The following is a 20,251-nucleotide window of genomic DNA, read 5'->3' as shown; positions in this document are numbered from 1 at the left end:
TGGTTAATGACTTCTAATAATTTTCCTCCTGAATGGAGGATTCTATTTATTAGTGACATGTGTGTTAACCATTGGAAGAGTGCACTGGAGATTCCCTTCCACGTGTTGCACTCTGAGTGAATCATATGTCGCTATTGTCAAGGGTAATTTGATTGGTTAGGTCTCTAACCTTTTAACTGATTGTAGCTAGACTGACTGTCGCTGGTATTGGTACTGGTGCTCAAAGGGACCAGTTATCCTACCGATTTATTCTGAAATATTATACTACCGGAACACATGATTGGAGCGTTTTACTAGTTGTATTGGAGTTGAACCTACACATGGCAAGTAATGATTATTGTTGCCATTTGTTTTGGAGGTGGACAAGTCCACTGGACTTCCTTTACGACCAGTGTGGTACACCTCAGTACTATCTTAGATGTATTCTAAGATAATCCCTGTCTAGGGGCCTGTCTGCTCCTCACTGTTCTCGTAGGGGAGTTTACAACTAGATTTGATTTATGGTCTGGGGGCTTCGTACGGTGTTGTCCGTAGTCTCGACACCCCCACCGGCCTCGATGAGGCTCATCATTGGTCTGGGCTGCTATTCTCCCCCTTTGTGTCTCCGGATCTCCAGCGGGTGGTGTTGGTGTCTGAGGTGCAAATGAAAAGTTCGGACCCTATCTACGAGTTTTCAGCGACCACGTTTTGAGAATGGCTGTAACCTTTCAAACAAATATCCTGGTGTTTGTGCTTCAAAATGCTCAAGAGGCATGTCAGTCACCACCGCATCCGCGTGTGGCAACCTCTTCAGTACCTGCGAACTGAGACGAGGATATCGGTCTGTGATATCGCAAAGTGTTTCACCAGTGGGAGTCATCGGGTCAGTTGCTGGACTGACGCCATTAGTGTCATTGTAAGGGGTGACCGTCCCTAACAAAGTGGAAGGTGTATCATCCGAAGCAGAGTATACGCAGTGCTTGCGGAAATGTCCGAAGCTCAAGAGGAGTTCATCACATCTACCGTATTGCACGACTGCAAGGAGGAGGGAAGTTGCTTATTCACAGAGACAGCTGTCTCGAAATCATGAAAATAATGGTCAATCAGGTTGGCTGATGGAATGTGTCAAGATATCGTAATATCTCCTTGGATCGGATTCTGCCCCAAGAGGTTTTTAACCTCTTGCGCCGAGCCATTCCGGATCCGGTATCGTGACTACAGCCTCAAGCTCATTACCATAACGCAACGTTAACGATTTCTAAAAATCGCAAATGAAATAAAAAATAAAAATAAATATGCCTGCTCTCAAGCTTAGCCTTTTCTTAACAACACTGTCATCTCAGATTTTCAAAATATGCTTTTGAACCATAGAAAATCAATCATTTGTGTAAGAGTGTTGATCGCTAGCCTAGCATTTAGTGTAGCATTTAGCACGCAACATATTCACAAAAACCAGCAAAGGAATCAAATAAAATAATTTACCTTTGAAGAACTTCAGATGTTTCAATGAGGAGACTCTCAGTTACATAGCAGATGTCCAGTTTTTCCTGAAAGATTCTTTGTGTAGGACAAATCGCTCCGTTTTGTTACTACACATTTGGCTACCGAAACGAACCGAAAATTCAGTCACCTAAACGTCGAACTTTTTTCCCAATTAACTCCATAATATCGACCGAAACATGGCAAACGTTGTTTGAATCAATCCTCAAGGTGTTTTGTCAAATATCTCTTCATTGATATGCCGTTCGTGGAAGCATGGTTTTTCTCAGAATCCCATGGAAAAATACCAGCAGCTGAGTTTTGCGCACCAATTTCCATGCAGGACACCGTGCGGACACTTGGCAAATGTCGTCTATTATGGTCAATGCTCCAGACCCCTTGGGGAAACGATAGAAAGGGTAGGCTCATTCCTGTCGCATTCACAGCCATATAAGGAGATAATGCAAAACGTAGCCTCAGAAATCCTGTTCATTTCCTGGTTGCAGAAACATCTTGGTTTTGCTTGAAGCTTTTGTTCTAGGGCACTCACAGTGAAAATCTTTGCAGTTCTGGAAACGTCAGAGTGTTTTCTTTCCAAAGCTATCCATGCATAGTCGAGCATCTTTTCGTGACAAAATATTGCGCTTAAAATGGGCACGTCTTTTTATCCAAAAATGAAATACTGCCCCTAGAGTCTGAAGAGGTTAAACATCTTTTTCCCAAGGGGTGCTTTCGACAGATACCCCTCGTGAATGACTACGTTGCAGCTAGCGTTAGGGGAAGACAGTGTGGTCAGTGGAGAAGGCACTGTAGCCTGTGACCATACCTGGTTGGTTTTTCAATCCATCAATGGCAGTAACCCATCAAGTCTGCTCCAAGTAGCAGGGTTACAGTTTCGAGGCTGGTAACATACACAGGGTGAATGAGCGATACGTCCTTGAAGTGTAGTTTCAGCATGACTCTCAATGTGAGAGGCGAGGTAGTCTGAGTGACCCCTCAAAGTGTAGTGTCGCATCGTTCCACTTTTAACCAACGTTTAGTTGGCTTAAAAGCATTTTTGAGATCATCAAACAATGTTTGAGAGATTAATGATATTGTCGCACCGCATCAATTAGCGCATGACAAGTTAACTTCTTGCATCGAGCCATCCCGGATCCGGGATCGTGACTACAGCCTCAAGCCCATTACCATAACGCAACGTTAACTATTCATGAAAATCGCAAATGAAATATAAAAAATATGCTAGCTCTCAAGCTTAGCCTTTTGTTAACAACACTGTCATCTCAGATTTTCAAAATATGCTTCTCAACCATAGCAAAACAAGCAATTGTGTAACAGTATTGATAGCTAGCGTAGCATTTAGCGTTAGCATTCAGCAGGCAACATTTTCACAAAAAACAGAAAAGCATTCAAATAAAATAATTTAACTTTGAACAACTTCAGATGTTTTCAATGAGGAGACTCTCAGTTAGATAGCAAATGTTACAAAAAGATTATTTGTGTTGACAAATCGCTCCGTTTTCGCTCCGTTTTCGTAGCAAATGTTCAGTTTTTCCTGAAAGATTATTTGTTTTTTTCTGCGTCACGTTTAGCTACGAAAAAAAACTGTTTCCAGGATTGTGTAAATCTATCCGCAAGCTCATTAGCATAACGCAACGTTAACTATTCATGAAAATCGCAAATTAAATTAAATAAATCTATTTGCTCTCAAGCTTAGCCTTTTGTTAACAAAACTGTCATCTCAGATTTTCAAAATATGCTTCTATTGATAGCAAATAGGATTATGCCTGGCATTCAGCATGCAACATTTTCACAAAAAACAGAAAAGCATTCAAATAAAATAATTTACCTTTGAAGAACTTCAGATGTTTTCAATGAGGAGACTCTCAGTTAGATAGCAAATGTTACAAAAATATTATTTGTGTTGACAAATCGCTCCGTTTTCTTCATCACGTTTGGGTAAAAAAAAAAAAAAAAATCCAAATTAACTCCATAATATCTACAGAAACATATGGCAAACGATGTTTAGAATCAATCCTCAAGGTGTTTTTCACATATCTATCGATGATAAATCCTTCGTGGCAGTTGACTTTCTCTTCTGAAGAAATGGAACGCGCATGGACCTAGAGATTACGCAATAATTTCGACACAGGACACCGGGCGGACACCTGGTAAATGTAGTCTCTTATGGTCAATCTTCCAATGATATGCCTACAAATACGTCACAATGCTGCAGACACCTTAGAGAAACGACAGAAAGGGCAGGCTCATTCCTGGCGCATTCACAGCCATATAAGGAGAAATTGGAACACAGCGCCTTCAGAATCTGGGGCATTTTCTGTATGAAACTTCATCTTGGTTTCGCCTGTAGCATTAGTTCTGGGGCACTCACATATAATATCTTTGCAGTTTTGGAAACGTCAGAGTTTTTCTTTCCAAAGCTGTCAATTACATGCATAGTCGAGCATCTTTTCGTGACAAAATATCTTGTTTAAAACGGGAACGTTTTTTATCCAAAAATTAAAAGAGCGCCCCCTATCTCGAAGAAGTTAAGCAGTCCTCCAGGACTGTTTCCAGGTATGGCCTTTTAGATTCATGGTTAGTGGACATATTCCTCACAAAGTGGAGTGGTCGCTCGCAACGACGTGATATGCCCTTTCTGTTCAAGGTGGAAGCAGATTGACTTTTCTGATTTTGAGTGGGCTTGGCTTTAACGAAGCGATTGACCTTTTTCTTCGACACCTTTGTATCAGTCTATAGACAAAGCTTGGGGGCTTGTTTCTTGATCAAGCGGGCCCTGGATAGGGTCTTGAATGAGAGCGGGAGAAATTAGAACTTTACCTTCTTGCTATGGGTGTTAATTCCTGCGGACCTGGTGTCCGTTAATTCCCCATCTAGTCCTTGTGACTTTTCTCAAATTGTTCTCGCTTTAGTTCTTCCCGTAGTGGAACTTCTGGAGAACATTGGTCTACGTTTTGATCGTCCTTTACCCCTTTGTTACCCTTGTGCTCTTGTGCTTTTTGTGGTTTGGGTGCAGGAACGTAGCGAACAGGTCGATTGTAGCGGTAGTCATGTTAATGGCGTCGTACTTTACAGTTATTTCGACCGCTGAGGTTATTTGGAATCATGGTTTCGTGGTAGAAACTGTTGTTGTGCGTCATCTCTCAACGCTCCAATACCTGATAATGCACCCTCTAACTGGAGTGAGTGCTCCTGGTCAAACTTCAAATCCAAGTGGTCTTACTGTTGTGAGCTTTTGATGCCTCAAAAACTGTGCTTGCAAGCTCTCTGAGTTGTAACTTAGGCAAGCCAACGTGGGCGGCAGGGCCCAAGTAGGTAATGGAGGCAGGATACATGTTCGACAGGAACATTTGTTTAAAAGGTAACAGGTCCTCCATGCCTGTTTCAGTGAGTAGGCCAAAGTAAGCTGAACGAAGCCTATGATAGTAAGCTCGTGGGTGTTCGTTCCGAACTTGTTTGACGGTGTTAGCCAGTGAGCTATCGTGTTTGCGAGTCGCGGAACCACTGAATTCTAATTTCAAAGCTGTGGCAAGTTTAGCGTGGTCATTTAGCGCGTGTTGCTGTTGTAGACGAATTAACCTTGTCACGTGTCTATTCGACGTTTGCTTCAACAGGTAAACCCTGTCAGAAACCGTAGCATTTGGGTAGCCATCCAACGCATCCTCTATGTGAGCTAGGTACGTCTCAGTATCGTTTGGCTGACCTGGAACGGGGTCAAAGGTGGGGAAATTCTTGATGAGTTTGTCAAGGTATTCCGCGCAAAGCGGGCAGAGAGGGTTGGTTTCGTCCTGTGGAGAGATTGGGGCCGAAAGGCCAAGAGGAGAAGCCAAGCCTTGTTGTTGTTGGCCAAGAGGTGCAATATTACTTAGTGCCGAATGGCCAAGAGGAGAAGACTGAGGGCACATGAGGGAGGCAAGCTCTGAAACCTATCGTCTTTACAGGGCTCTGGTTGCTTGCATTGGTAGTCACGCTGCAGAGCGTGACTATTCTGGACTTCCTCCAGATGGTACCTAAGGGTGGTATTCTGCTGCATTGCAGAGTCCACTTGAGCGCTTAGAGTACTGATTTTGGACACGTGAGTGTCACACTTGCTCCTTTTGGTCTCAAACGTATCTGTCATGGTTTGCAGATAGAGGTCTTGAGTACGGAGCGAGAGATTCAGTGACGAGACTTCCTCCGCTTGCTTAGAAATTAATATTTCCATCTTCATCACCTGAGTTCTCTCATCATTAATTTGGTCAACAACCTTAATGAGTTCTGCTGATTTGTCATCCAACTTTGTCATCGTGTTCATTAACTGATCGTCTTTGATCTGCAGCGTTTTGTGTAGAACCATGTTACTTTTTCCTAGTTCAACAAAACTGCATGCATGTTATCAAGTTGAGCGCTCCTGTTTGTAGATAACTCAGATTTATCTAGTTTGGCGTGGACATCATCGTATTTAGTTTTGGATAAATCAAGTTGTTCCTGTAGCATATGTTATTGTTCCTGTAGAAGACGATTTTGTTGAAGAGCTTGTGCTTGTTCATCGTCACATGTTTTTGCAATTACATTTAATTGTTCAGTTTTCAAGAGCAGTTCAATAGCTAGCAGAATTTTTCCCTTTTCTGCATTTGTCATTGGTTTCCCGGTTCTCTCCACCTGTCCCTTTATGTCTCCCATTACCTGCTCGTGCTTCAGCTGTGCACTGCGGTATTGGACAGCTGCCAATCTCGGATGGCAAGACATCAGGGCTAGACTGGAGAGAACCTTTACGAGGCATGCGCCCCATGGTTGATTTTGGAAAGCGTTGTTGTCTGTTTTTCCACTAATGGCATAATTAGGGTTTGTATCGCTGCTGAGGTCAATGATCAATCCATTTGCAGGTGGAGGTTCACTAATTAGCGGGCGAGTGGGGACTACCCCCACTGATAGCTTGCACATTATTAGAACATTTTGAAAGGAATTTCTTTTTTTCCTAATTTTCCAAAGTTTGGTTTTGGCATATATTGGGACCTGCAAAGACTATTTTAATATATTTATAGACGGTAATGAACCATCAGTACTGGACAGTTCTGTGGAAGTTGGACGTGAATGAATTTGCAAAAGCAAATTGAATTAATCAATGATAATGATTAATCATACCTGGATAGGCTATCTGGGAATTAAATGTTAAATTAAGTTGGTTCTTCTAGGTTACTATTGCAAATCTTAAAGTGGTTGTAGTTTTTCGCGTTCAATGGTACCGAATTCCTAGCTGCAGACTAGTAATTAATATCAAAGACTTGTTCTTATTCTGTCGGTATCTATAGTCTAAGAGTTTAACGACGTCGTTAGGTTAAAAGATTCAGCAATGGTCAACCTTTGTCCTCTCCTAATGGATAAAAACATGGTCTGGTGATAATTTCTCAAAGTCTGGTTTTATTCGGAATTGCAGAAAAGGGGCTGTCCCAGGATGCCTGACCCTAAACTGGGCTCAAGGGCGGTCCTCTGATTTAGTTCAAATCAAAAGGGAATTGTATTTTCCTTCATTAAACAGTCCAAAATCATATTACACAATTTTCTGAACAGTATCATACTCACTCATTCATCTTATACAACAATTATATGTAAACCTCATATCTGAGGCTATTATATAAACAGCGTTATGGTAATGTGGCCACACTTTCTCCCATGAGCTTCCCCAAGTTGTAACAAACAGACCAGATCATAGCTGGATTCTTCAACGATCTTTTATACTTTCTCCGGAACATGAAATTTGTTCGTACATCAAGTTCTGTGAGGTGGAAAAATTCCTTTGTGCTCTATGAAAATTTACTCTGCCTCTTATACTATGTGGCAGGGTCTTCTCAGGAATTTACGACCTCTCTCTGACCACAGCAGCCTAGTTGAAGGAGGCAAGGGAGAAGCAGGGAGAGGGGGATGGGGCTTTCTATACCCAAAGAGGGCAATGTCATGAAACAGCTTTGCACACTCTTGGTATTCTCTCAACCAGGTAGTGAGGTAGTCACTGGAATGCATTTAAATTAACATGTGTGCCTTGTTAATTAAAAATTAGTTTGTGGAATTTCTTTCCTTCTTAATGCATTTGATCCAATCAGTTGTGCCAAGGTAGAGGTGGTATACAGAAGATAGCCTTATTTGGTAAAAGACCAAGTCCATATTTTGTCAAGAACAGCTCAAATAAGCAAAGAGAAATGACAATCCATTATTCATTTCAGACATGAAGGTTAGTCCATGTGGAACATTTCAAGTGCAGTCAGAAAAACCATCAAGCGCTATGATGAAACAAGCTCTCACGAGGACCGCCACAGGAAAGGAAGACCCAGAGTTACCTCTGCTGCATCCTTTGACTCTCTATGTCCCCTATCCTCCAGGCCGGCTCGGTCCTCCCCTCCCGCTCCGTGGCTCGACGACTCATTGCGAGCTCACAGAACAGGGCTCCGGGCAGCCGAGCGGAAATGGAGGAAAACTCGCCTCCCTGCGGACCTGGCATCCTTTCACTCCCTCCTCTCTACATTTTCCTCCTCTGTCTCTGCTGCTAAAGCCACTTTCTACCATTCTAAATTCCAAGCATCTGCCTCTAACCCTAGGAAGCTCTTTGCCACCTTCTCATCCCTCCTGAATCCCCCCCCCCTCCCTCCTCCCTCTCTGCAGATGACTTCGTCAACCATTTTGAAAAGAAGGTCGATGACATCCGATCCTCGTTTGCTAAGTCAAACGACACCGCTGGTTCTGCTCACACTGCCCTACCCTATGCTCTGACCTCTTTCTCCCCTCTCTCTCCAGATGAAATCTCGCGTCTTGTGACGGCCGGCCGCCCAACAACCTGCCCGCTTGACCCTATCCCCTCCTCTCTTCTCCAGACCATTTCCGGAGACCTTCTCCCTTACCTCACCTCGCTCATCAACTCATCCCTGACCGCTGGCTACGTCCCTCCCGTCTTCAAGAGAGCGAGAGTTGCACCCCTTCTGAAAAAACCTACACTCGATCCCTCCGATGTCAACAACTACAGACCAGTATCCCTTCTCTCTTTTCTCTCCAAAACTCTTGAGCGTGCCGTCCTTGGCCAGCTCTACCGCTATCTCTCTCAGAATGACCTTCTTGATCCAAATCAGTCAGGTTTCAAGACTAGTCATTCAACTGAGACTGCTCTTCTCTGTATCACGGAGGCGCTCCGCACTGCTAAAGCTAACTCTCTCTCCTCTGCTCTCATCCTTCTAGACCTATCGGCTTCCTTCGATACTGTGAACCATCAGATCCTCCTCTCCACCCTCTCCGAGTTGGGCATCTCCGGCGCGGCCCACGCTTGGATTGCGTCCTACCTGACAGGTCGCTCCTACCAGGTGGCGTGGCGAGAATCTGTCTCCTCACCACGCGCTCTCACCACTGGTGTCCCCCAGGGCTCTGTTCTAGGCCCTCTCTTATTCTCGCTATACACCAAGTCACTTGGCTCTGTCATAACCTCACATGGTCTCTCCTATGCAGACGACACACAATTAATCTTCTCCTTTCCCCCTTCTGATGACCAGGTGGCGAATCGCATCTCTGCATGTCTGGCAGACATATCAGTGTGGATGACGGATCACCACCTCAAGCTGAACCTCAGCAAGACGGAGCTCCTCTTCCTCCCGGGGAAGGACTGCCCATTCCATGATCTCGCCATCACGGTTGACAACTCCATTGTGTCCTCCTCCCAGAGCGCTAAGAACCTTGGCGTGATCCTGGACAACACCCTGACGTTCTCAACTAACATCAAGGCGGTGTCCCGTTCCTGTAGGTTCATGCTCTACAACATCCGCAGAGTACGACCCTGCCTCACACAGGAAGCGGCGCAGGTCCTAATCCAGGCACTTGTCATCTCCCGTCTTGATTACTGCAACTCGCTGTTGGCTGGGCTCCTGCCTGTGCCATTAAACCCCTACAACTCATCCAGAACGCCGCAGCCCGTCTGGTGTTCAACCTTCCCAAGTTCTCTCACGTCACCCCGCTCCTCCGCTCTCTCCACTGGCTTCCAGTTGAAGCTCGCATCCGCTACAAGACCATGGTGCTCGCCTACGGAGCTGTGAGGGGAACGGCACCTCAGTACCTCCAGGCTCTGATCAGGCCCTACACCCAAACAAGGGCACTGCGTTCATCCACCTCTGGCCTGCTCGCCTCCCTACCACTGAGGAAGTACAGTTCCCGCTCAGCCCAGTCAAAACTGTTCGCTGCTCTGGCCCCCAATGGTGGAACAAACTCCCTCACGACGCCAGGACAGCGGAGTCAATCACCACCTTCCGGAGACACCTGAAACCCCACCTCTTCAAGGAATACCTAGGATAGGGTAAGTAAGGGTAAGTAATCCTTCTCACCCCCCTTCTCACCCCCCCAACAAGATTTAGATGCAAGTGGCTGTTCCACTGGTTGTCATAAGGTGTATGCACCAATTTGTAAGAGCGTCTGCTAAATGACTTAAATGTAATGTAAATGTAACAAGTTCATTAGGGTTACAAGCCTCAGAAATTGTAGTCCAAATAAATGCTTCCCAGAGTTCAAGTAACAGACACATCTCAACATCAACTGTTCAGAGGAGACTGCGTGAAATCAGGCCTTCATGGTTGAATTGCTGCAAAGAAACCACTACTACAGGACACCAATAATAAGAAGAGACTTGCTTGAGCCAAGAAACATGAACGGGTGATCTCCGCATGTGTGGTTCCCACCGTGAAGCATGGAGGAGGAGGTGTGATGGTGTGGAGGTGCTTTGTTGGTGACACTGTCTGTGATTTATTTGAATTTAAGGCACACTTAACAAGCATGGCTAACACAGCATTCTGCAGTGATACGCCATCCCATCTGGTTTGCGTTCAGTGGGACTATCATTTGTTTTTCAAGAGGACAATGACCCAACACACCTCCAGGCTGGGGTAAGGGCTATTTGACCAAGAAGGAGAATGATGGAGTGCTGCATTAGATGACATGGCCTCCACAATCGCCTGACGTCAACCCAATTGAGATGGTTTGGAATTAGATGAACCGCAGCGTGAAGGAAAAGCAGTCACATGTCATCAACAACAATAGGCCTATAGCAAATGCAGCACATGGCATTCATTTTTCACATGCAAATAGCACTTTTCAGTACTGCCCAAGGCATGCCATTCCACGAGAGCATTGTTTTTTTTTTCATTATTTGAAGCTATGGGCCCAATCATTCCTACATGACAACAAAAACATAAACAACAGAGTGGGCTCAGCTTTGGTTTCAGGGATATGTTCAGGTAAAAAATGGACTGATCCAGGGATATTTAATTCATTGGAACGATTGGAAATCTGACAATTGTGTTATTAACTGTATTGAAGTGGGGTGGCAGGGTAGCCTAGTGGTTAGAGCGTTGGACTAGTAACCGAAAGGTTGCAAGTTCGAATCCCTGAGCTGACAAGGTACAAATCTGTCGTTCTGCCCCTGAACAGGCAGTTAACCCACTGTTCCTAGGCCGTCATTGAAAATAAGTATTTGTTCTTAACTGACTTGCCTAGTAAAATAAAGGTAAAATTAAATAAAAAGTAGAAATCAATAGGTTACAAGCCTACATAACCCATAAAGTGGAAAGCACCACCCATTTATAGCCAGCTATATAAACTCTGATCTATCCTGCAATAGATGTTGTTCAAATGGCAATATTCATTTTTGTCGTCTTCTAATGCTTATGTTACTGATATAATTTTGGGCAAGTAACAGCAATAGCCCTTTTCAAAAGGAAAATGTATAGAATTTTGGGCAGGTAACTAGAAACTGTAACAGCAATAGCCCTTTTCAAAAGGAAAATGTATGCACATTACAACATGCATGACTCAAAGTCAAAATACAACTTCTCACCTTCATTTGCATCTTGGTTATTTATTTCACTGCATTCCTCCAAAGTAGAAATTATGCCGCAGGAAAATAAAAAATCTCTCAAAACCTCTGTGAGCTGGTTACTCTTTGGAGTTACTCCAAAGAAGAAAGTGTCTTCACAGGCTCACTCATGGGCGTAACTACATGAGGACACTGAGGTCATTTTTTCTAATTAAAAATATAAAAAAAATATATATATATATATTTTGTACACAGTCAAGAAAATAAATTATGGGTCAAGATCTTAATATTGCTCCCAGCGTTGATCAAAGCTCAGAACGCTTATATTCTTGATCTGACTGAGTTCTAATCACGTCTGCCTCTGCGATCGAGTGGAATCATGAACAGTGGTTTGTTTGATATGTTCGCCTGCGTCCCATGGATTTCGCTCCCAGATTTGCCTTTTTAGCAGTTTCACCACTCTCTCAAACGGCTCAAACGTTAAACGTGCCTGAAACGTTAAACGAACTACCCCAGCTCGATGTTGTCTCAAGTAGGCTGCTGACAGTATGTTCATGAAATGCCGGACAAAAGGCCATTTTAAAACTGTCCCGCGACTACTGACGTGTCTACAGACATCCCCCAAACAAACAAAAACCGCATAATGAGTGCACTGCTAAATAGTCGCTTATAGATTTGTCAGTCAGTCAATGAATGCATGCAGAAGGAGACAGAGGAGAGAGAGCGAGAACGGAAGCAAGAGGTGAGTACAGTGGTTCCCAAACCAGTGGTTCCCAAAACAAACCTATCTTCCTACAGACCTACATTAAAATGCATAAAAAATGCAAACAATACAGTTGTAAAATGTGATACGTTTTTGTTCATATCGGTGGTTGTTTGTCTTATCTCCATCACCCACTGGAGTAGTTTACCCATTACCCACCTTTTTGTTACCACTACTTCACTTATATTAATACAGAATCGTAAGTAATATTCTAATAATAAAAAGATCACCTGTGTGCTCCATTGATGTCTGTTTGTGTGTAGCTTGATTAGTAATGCCTAGGAATACAAATGTCAACGCTTTGTATTCTGGGAAAAGAGATATGTATGTTGAGTTAATGATATTATGCAATTCATTGATACAACTGAATGAACAGTCGCTGGTGCTACATGTCAGTGTGAATCATTTCTCATATACAATGTATTTCTCATACATTGCAATTGTATAGCAAATAGGCTATGTGTTTGTAGCTCGACTTAGGTGATAATGGCTTTGTCATATTTGCTTGTTTTTGCTGTTCTTGAAATAGCATTAAAAAAATAATGATTGTATAGAAATGCAGTAATGAGCTTGGGGAAACCCTTTATAACCCTTTATCATTTCTTATAATCTCCTCTCCCCAGGTGTGATGAAGGTTTCTCAGGTCCAGACTGCCAGGCATCCTCTCCTCTTTCTTCCAGCATCCTGTCAGACTTTGAGTCCCAGGATGGTCTGCTGGCCGTGTGGCAGGAGGTGATTGGTGGAGAGGTGGTAACACCTGACATGGGCTGTGGGGTGGTCTCCTCTGGGTCCTCGCTCTACTTCAGCAAGGTAGGATGACACACACACACACACACACACATTTACACAAAGTGACATATATATATATTGTCAGGTTGTATACTGGTTGTATAAGAAAGTTAGCAACCAGGCAAAGATAACAACCATTAAACAACATTATTATTATGATGTGTGTAACAGGCCGGATTGAGGCAGCTGGTGAGCTATGACCTGGACACAGAGTGGGCAGAGTTTGTGCAGTTCTACCTGCGTGTGGGCGGAGACTGGGTACAATGTAACATGGCTGACAGCAGGGAGGAAGGAGTGCTGCTGCAGTACAGTAATGACGGAGGAATCAGCTGGGGACTCATCGCTGAGATGTACTTTACCGACTTCACCAAGCCACGGTAAGGAGAGAAGGGGAATAGAGGAGAGAGGGAGGGAGGGGAGCGAGAGGTGCTGCAGTACAGTAATGACGGGGGAATCAGCTGGGGACTCAACGCTGAGATGCACTTCACAGTCTTCCCCAAGCCACAGTGAAGAGGAGGGACTGGTTCCTCTTAAGGGTTCTTCCTTTGAGGCTACTATGCTTTTGCGTGCTGTTGGGGGTCTAGGCCATGCAGATGAATGTATGTCACATTGTGACTGGTGATGTAAAAAGGGCCTTATAAATGTGATTGTCTGTCTGTCTGTCTGTCTGTCTGTCTGTCTGTCTGTCTGTCTGTCTGTCTGTCTGTCTGATGTCTCCTCCCTAGGTTTGTCCACTATGAGTTGCCACAGGCCTCGAAGACCCCATGTACCCGGTTCAGATGGTGGCAGCCCCTTCACTCTGGGGACGGCTACGACCAGTGGGCCATTGATGATGTCATCATCTTGTCAGAGAGAGAGAAACACATTATCCCTATGGCCAACCCCACTATGCCACAGGTAAGTCTCTCATTGGCTGACGACCCCACACTGCCACAGGTAAGGATTTCATTAGTTGAAAATAACTGACAATCCCATTGGCTAACACTGAGACAGATGATAACAAAGGCCTTCTATACTTTGTGGCAATCTATCTGATTCTGGGATTTAGTGGTCAATATAATCACAAGGAAATATATACATTTGAAATTGTGTATAAGACATGCCTGAATGTCTGAGCTCACTATGATGCCGAACGTCAGCTATTTGTCTTCTGTTGCAACTTATTGGCTGCAATGCAGCACCATCCTTAACATCTGCTATCTCCCTGTTTGTAGAACTTCTATGAGAAGCCGGCGTTTGACTACCCTCTGAACCAGATGAGTGTGTGGCTCATGCTGGGCAATGAGGGTATGGAAAAGGAGAGGAACGGCAGCTTCTGTGCTCCCACCCCCTCTGCCATGGTGTTCGGGCGATCTGACGGAGACAGGGTGGCAGTGACCAGAGACCTGGTCCTAAGACCAGGGTGCACACTGCAGTTTAAGGTATGTGTACAGTCTCTCTCGCTCTCTCGTTCTCATTCTTTCTCTCTTCCTCTCCTCTCTCCCTCGCTCTTTCACTCTTCTCTCTCTCCTTCTGTTTCTTTTCCCCTCCTTTCTCTCATCTCTCCCTCCTTCTGTCTTTCTCTCAGGAATTTTTAAGTTGAACTTCTAACACTTTTACAGGTTTGTACATAAGGCAATTACATTTTAAATGTATTTTATGTGTTTGTGTAATGTTTATTACTGACCCAAAAAGTGGATCTAAAATAAAATGTCCCTCTCAATTCAGTTCAAACGGTCTTTATTGAATGGGAAACACAAGTTTACATTGCCAAAGCATGTGAAAAACAATTAACAAGTGAAATAAGCAATCAGGAATTAAAAGTAACCATTACACACACTCTCTCTTTCTGTCTGTCTTTCTCTCCCTGTCTGTCCCTTTCCCCTCCCCCATCACCCCCTTCCCCATCACCCCCCCCTCCTTCTTCTTCAGTTGAACATCGGTTGCGAGTCTCAGTTCAGTGCATCGGCCTCAGTCCTGCTGCAGTACTCCCATGATGCTGGCCGTACCTGGGCACTGGTGAAGGAGGGCTGTTACCTAGGCTCCTCTGGGGCGGGCGGCTGTGAGGACAGTGGGCGGGAGCTCAGGGAACCCACTGTCTATGCCACGGGAGACTACGAAAGCTGGACCAGGGTTACCATTGTCATCCCGCGTAACGTGGCTGCCAGGTAGGGTAATATTATGGGGTGGGGTCTTTGATCAATAACAAAGACACAATTACATGTACGAAAGACTGTGGGATGGTATAGGTTCATGTTCAGTTCATTCAATATTGGTAATTCAAGCTGGATTTGATTTAGTAACCAAACTTATGAAGACTGACAGACTTTCAGTGGTAGAAGTAGGTATATTGTATTTCTTGTTGGAATTGCCCTGGTTTTGGCGGGGATGGCGATCCAATTGGGGATGCCATCCCTGTCACTTCGGCACGGCTTCAGGTGTATTACTGAAGCTTCTGTCACTGTGGAGGAGTTTCTGGTCGCTGTAGGAGAGAAGGTAGGCTATGAAAATGTTGCTTATTCGTCACGGATGAATAAAATGGTGGTGTTTTTTCTTAAAGAAGAGTATCTTGTTGATTGTATGTTTGAGCATGGTGTCCTTCTTAAAGGTATGTTTATTCAAGTTACAGTGGTTGCTCATCTAAAAATGTTGTGATCATGCTGCGGAACTTAGAGTAATATTGTGGTTTAGTACGGTACCCTGCGTCACTACTTCATTGCTGCAGACCAGCGCAAGTGGGAGTTAGAGAACTGATTATGCTTTTGGGTCCCAAGGCGCTACTGTGGCTTTTACTGACAATGAATGGGTGACATAAACCAAATAGAAACTGATAATGGTGCACAACTTCAGTATTTCTTACTAAAACTGTTGTTACCCTAAGCGTTTTATTCTAAGAGAAACTTTGACTACAATTAGGTGTGGAAATGTTAGGATCATTTTGCTCTTACTGCAGCACTGTAGCCTACTCCCAACCGGTAACATTGTTTTGTGCCTGAGTGGTGCAGTGGTCTAAGACAATGTGTCTCAGTGCAATCTACATTGCTATAGATGCTGGTTCAATACCTGTGCTAGCTGTGACTGGGAGAGCCGTAAGGCTTTTGGTTTCTCTCCCTCACCCCATGTTCAAGAATGGCCCTTTTTCTCGCTCACTTTACCTTATTTTGAAAACCTAATAATCTAAAAAATATTGTTATTTTTTAAACAAAGCGATTATTATTATTAATTTATTTAGAATTATATAAAGCCCCTTAGATATTCTTACAGATATATTATTAATCCTGTTTGTCACAAGCGTAGCAGGCTGTGAATTCTGCAAACAAGGTTTCTTGGATGGGCCATTAGCAGGACAATACAGTATATATTTGTCATATTGGTCATGGCTCCCGAGTGGTGCACAATGGGATATCCTTGCAGTTCTTCAGCTGAGATAGCGGTGGGCGCACGAAGCTCAAGGCACGAGGGCAGGGGGCACGGGGCACGGGACGGGCCACAGAGCAGCGCACAGAAGATGGACCTATCCCATGGGGAAGGAAGGGGGGGGTCTTACCGAGCCTTTCCATAAGTCCACGCAAGTTTCTTAAATATATAAATAAAAAATATATGCCATTTAGCAGACGCTTTTATCCAAAGCGACTTACAGTCATGTGTGCATACATTCTACGTATGGGTGGTCCCGGGAATCGAACCCACTACCCTGGCGTTACAAGCACCATGCTCTACCAACTGTCTTTTGACTGTGATTAGAGCGATGTTGATGTTGTGCCGTGATGCCAGCAGATTACAGATGGCCTTTGCTGAACGCTCATCTTCTTCATTCATCAGTGAGTCGATGGCTTGAATAGTCTCGCTGGAAATGGAATACAATGTCAAAATCTGCAGCATACAGTAAAGATCAGCATTAATTATGCCTACTTTACAGTATTGTTGCCTACTGTACCTGTTCATTTTCCTGGACTTTCGCATTCGGCATAACTCAGGCATTTGATGATAGTGTTTGTGAATAGCGCTGTCCGTCACCAAAATCCCCAAGTCTACCAGCATTTTTTAAATGTCTCCAATAGATTTTCCATTCCTCCTGAAAGCCCTAATCTGCTCATTTAAATGAATAGAGATCCTGGTCATAGGATGAAGATTATTGTTGTTATGTCGTTACAGCATAATCAAAGTTTACATTACATTTACATTTAAGTCATTTAGCAGACGCTCTTATCCAGAGCGACTTACAAATTGGTGCATACACCTTATGACATCCAGTGGAGCAGCCACTTACAATAGTGCATCTAAATCTTTTTAGGGGGGTGAGAAGGATTACTTACCCTATCCTAGGTATTCCTTGAAGAGGTGGGGTTTCAGGTGTCTCCGGAAGGTGGTGATTGACTCCGCTGTCCTGGCGTCGTGAGGGAGTTTGTTCCACCATTGGGGGCCAGAGCAGCGAACAGTTTTGACTGGGCTGAGCGGGAACTGTACTTCCTCAGTGGTAGGGAGGCGAGCAGGCCAGAGGTGGATGAACGCAGTGCCCTTGTTTGGGTGTAGGGCCTGATCAGAGCCTGGAGGTACTGAGGTGCCGTTCCCCTCACAGCTCCGTAGGCAAGCACCATGGTCTTGTAGCGGATGCGAGCTTCAACTGGAAGCCAGTGGAGAGAGCGGAGGAGCGGGGTGACGTGAGAGAACTTGGGAAGGTTGAACACCAGACGGGCTGCGGCGTTCTGGATGAGTTGTAGGGGTTTAATGGCACAGGCAGGGAGCCCAGCCAACAGCGAGTTGCAGTAATCAAGACGGGAGATGACAAGTGCCTGGATTAGGACCTGCGCCGCTTCCTGTGTGAGGCAGGGTCGTACTCTGCGGATGTTGTAGAGCATGAACCTACAGGAACGGGACACCGCCTTGATGTTAGTTGAGAACGACAGGGTGTTGTCCAGGATCACGCCAAGGTTCTTAGCGCTCTGGGAGGAGGACACAATGGAGTTGTCAACCGTGATGGCGAGATCATGGAACGGGCAGTCCTTCCCCGGGAGGAAGAGGAGCTCCGTCTTGCTGAGGTTCAGCTTGAGGTGGTGATCCGTCATCCACACTGATATGTCTGCCAGACATGCAGAGATGCGATTCGCCACCTGGTCATCAGAAGGGGGAAAGGAGAAGATTAATTGTGTGTCGTCTGCATAGCAATGATTGGAGAGACCATGTGAGGTTATGACAGAGCCAAGTGACTTGGTGTATAGCGAGAATATAGAGAGGGCCTAGAACAGAGCCCTGGGGGACACCAGTGGTGAGAGCGCGTGGTGAGGAGACAGATTCTCGCCACGCCACCTGGTAGGAGCGACCTGTCAGGTAGGACGCAATCCAAGCGTGGGCCGCACCGGAGATGCCCAACTCGGAGAGGGTGGAGAGGAGGATCTGATGGTTCACAGTATCGAAGGCAGCCGATAGGTCTAGAAGGATGAGAGCAGAGGAGAGAGAGTTAGCTTTAGCAGTGCGGAGCGCCTCCGTGATACAGAGAAGAGCAGTCTCAGTTGAATGACTAGTCTTGAAACCTGACTGATTTGGATCAAGAAGGTCATTCTGAGAGAGATAGCGGTAGAGCTGGCCAAGGACGGCACGCTCAAGAGTTTTGGAGAGAAAAGAGAGAAGGGATACTGGTCTGTAGTTGTTGACATCGGAGGGATCGGGTGTAGGTTTTTTCAGAAGGGGTGTAACTCTCGCTCTCTTGAAGACGGGAGGGACGTAGCCAGCGGTCAGGGATGAGTTGATGAGCGAGGTGAGGTAAGGGAGAAGGTCTCCGGAAATGGTCTGGAGAAGAGAGGAGGGGATAGGGTCAAGCGGGCAGGTTGTTGGGCGGCCGGCCGTCACAAGACGCGAGATTTCATCTGGAGAGAGAGGGGAGAAAGAGGTCAGAGCACCGGGTAGGGCAGTGTGAGCAGAACCAGCGGTGTCGTTTGACTTAGCAAACGAGGATCGGATGTCGTCGACCTTCTTTTCAAAATGGTTGACGAAGTCATCTGCAGAGAGGGAGGGGGATTCAGGAGGGAGGAGAAGGTGGCAAAGAGCTTCCTAGGGTTAGAGGCAGATGCTTGGAATTTAGAATGGTAGAAAGTGGCTTTAGCAGCAGAGACAGAGGAGGAAAATGTAGAGAGGAGGGAGTGAAAGGATGCCAGGTCCGCAGGGAGGCGAGTTTTCCTCCATTTCCGCTCGGCTGCCCGGAGCCCTGTTCTGTGAGCTCGCAATGAGTCGTCGAGCCACGGAGCGGGAGGGGAGGACCGAGCCGGCCTGGAGGATAGGGGACATAGAGAGTCAAAGGATGCAGAAAGGGAGGAGAGGAGGGTTGAGGAGGCAGAATCAGGAGATAGGTTGGAGAAAGTTTGAGCAGAGGGAAGAGATGATAGGATGGAAGAGGAGAGAGTAGCGGGGGAGAGAGAGCGAAGGTTGGGACGGCGCGATACCATCCGAGTAGGGGCAGTGTGGGAAGTGTTGGATGAGAGCGAGAGGGAAAAGGATACAAGGTAGTGGTCGGAGACTTGGAGGGGAGTTGCAATGAGGTTAGTGGAAGAACAGCATCTAGTAAAGATGAGGTCAAGCGTATTGCCTGCCTTGTGAGTAGGGGGAAGGTGAGAGGGTGAGGTCAAAAGAGGAGAGGAGGGAAAGAAGGAGGCAGAGAGGAATGAGTCAAAGGTAGACGTGGGGAGGTTAAAGTCGCCCAGAACTGTGAGAGGTGAGCCGTCCTCAGGAAAGGAGCTTATCAAGGCATCAAGCTCATTGATGAACTCTCCAAGGGAACCTGGAGGGCGATAAATGATAAGGATGTTAAGCTTGAAAGGGCTGGTAACTGTGACAGCATGGAATTCAAAGGAGGCGATAGACAGATGGGTAAGGGGAGAAAGAGAGAAAGACCACTTGGGAGAGATGAGGATCCGGTGCCACCACCCCGCTGACCAGAAGCTCTCGGGGTGTGCGAGAACACGTGGGCGGACGAGGAGAGAGCAGTAGGAGTAGCAGTGTTATCTGTGGTGATCCATGTTTCCGTCAGTGCCAAGAAGTCGAGGGACTGGAGGGAGGCATAGGCTGAGATGAACTCTGCCTTGTTGGCCGCAGATCGGCAGTTCCAGAGGCTACCGGAGACCTGGAACTCCACGTGGGTCGTACGCGCTGGGACCACCAGATTAGGTGGCCGCGGCCACGCGGTGTGGAGCGTTTGTATGGTCTGTGCAGAGAGGAGAGAACAGGGATAGACAGACACATAATTGACAGGCTACAGAAGAGGCTACGCTAATGCAAGGAGATTGGAATGACAAGTGGACTACACGTCTCGAATGTTCAGAAAGTTAAGCTTACGTAGCAAGAATCTTATTGACTAAAATGATTAAAATGATACAGTACTGCTGAAGTAGGCTAGCTGGCAGTAGCTGCGTTGTTGACACTACACTAATCAA

General features: G+C 45.6%; 1 protein-coding gene across 5 annotated transcripts in view; it reads left to right on the top strand.

Annotated features, from left to right (window-relative positions):
• Positions 1 to 20,251, top strand: part of LOC118376237 (reelin) — a 315,561-nt gene that overhangs the window by 209,922 nt on the left and 85,388 nt on the right. For all 5 annotated transcript variants that reach the window (XM_052474627.1, XM_052474628.1, XM_052474630.1 and 2 more), the window contains 5 exons: positions 12,683 to 12,869; positions 13,020 to 13,225; positions 13,574 to 13,745; positions 14,063 to 14,269; positions 14,760 to 14,995. In XM_052474627.1, coding sequence (XP_052330587.1) covers positions 12,683 to 12,869; positions 13,020 to 13,225; positions 13,574 to 13,745; positions 14,063 to 14,269; positions 14,760 to 14,995 — 1,008 coding nt within the window. The remainder of the gene's footprint in view (positions 1 to 12,682; positions 12,870 to 13,019; positions 13,226 to 13,573; positions 13,746 to 14,062; positions 14,270 to 14,759; positions 14,996 to 20,251) is intronic.

Source organism: Oncorhynchus keta, chromosome 22 (genome assembly GCF_023373465.1).
Source record: "Oncorhynchus keta strain PuntledgeMale-10-30-2019 chromosome 22, Oket_V2, whole genome shotgun sequence".
Classification (NCBI taxonomy): Eukaryota; Metazoa; Chordata; class Actinopteri; order Salmoniformes; family Salmonidae; genus Oncorhynchus; species Oncorhynchus keta.
Note: the sequence above shows the minus strand (reverse complement) of the source record. Positions and strands in the feature narration are given on the sequence as shown.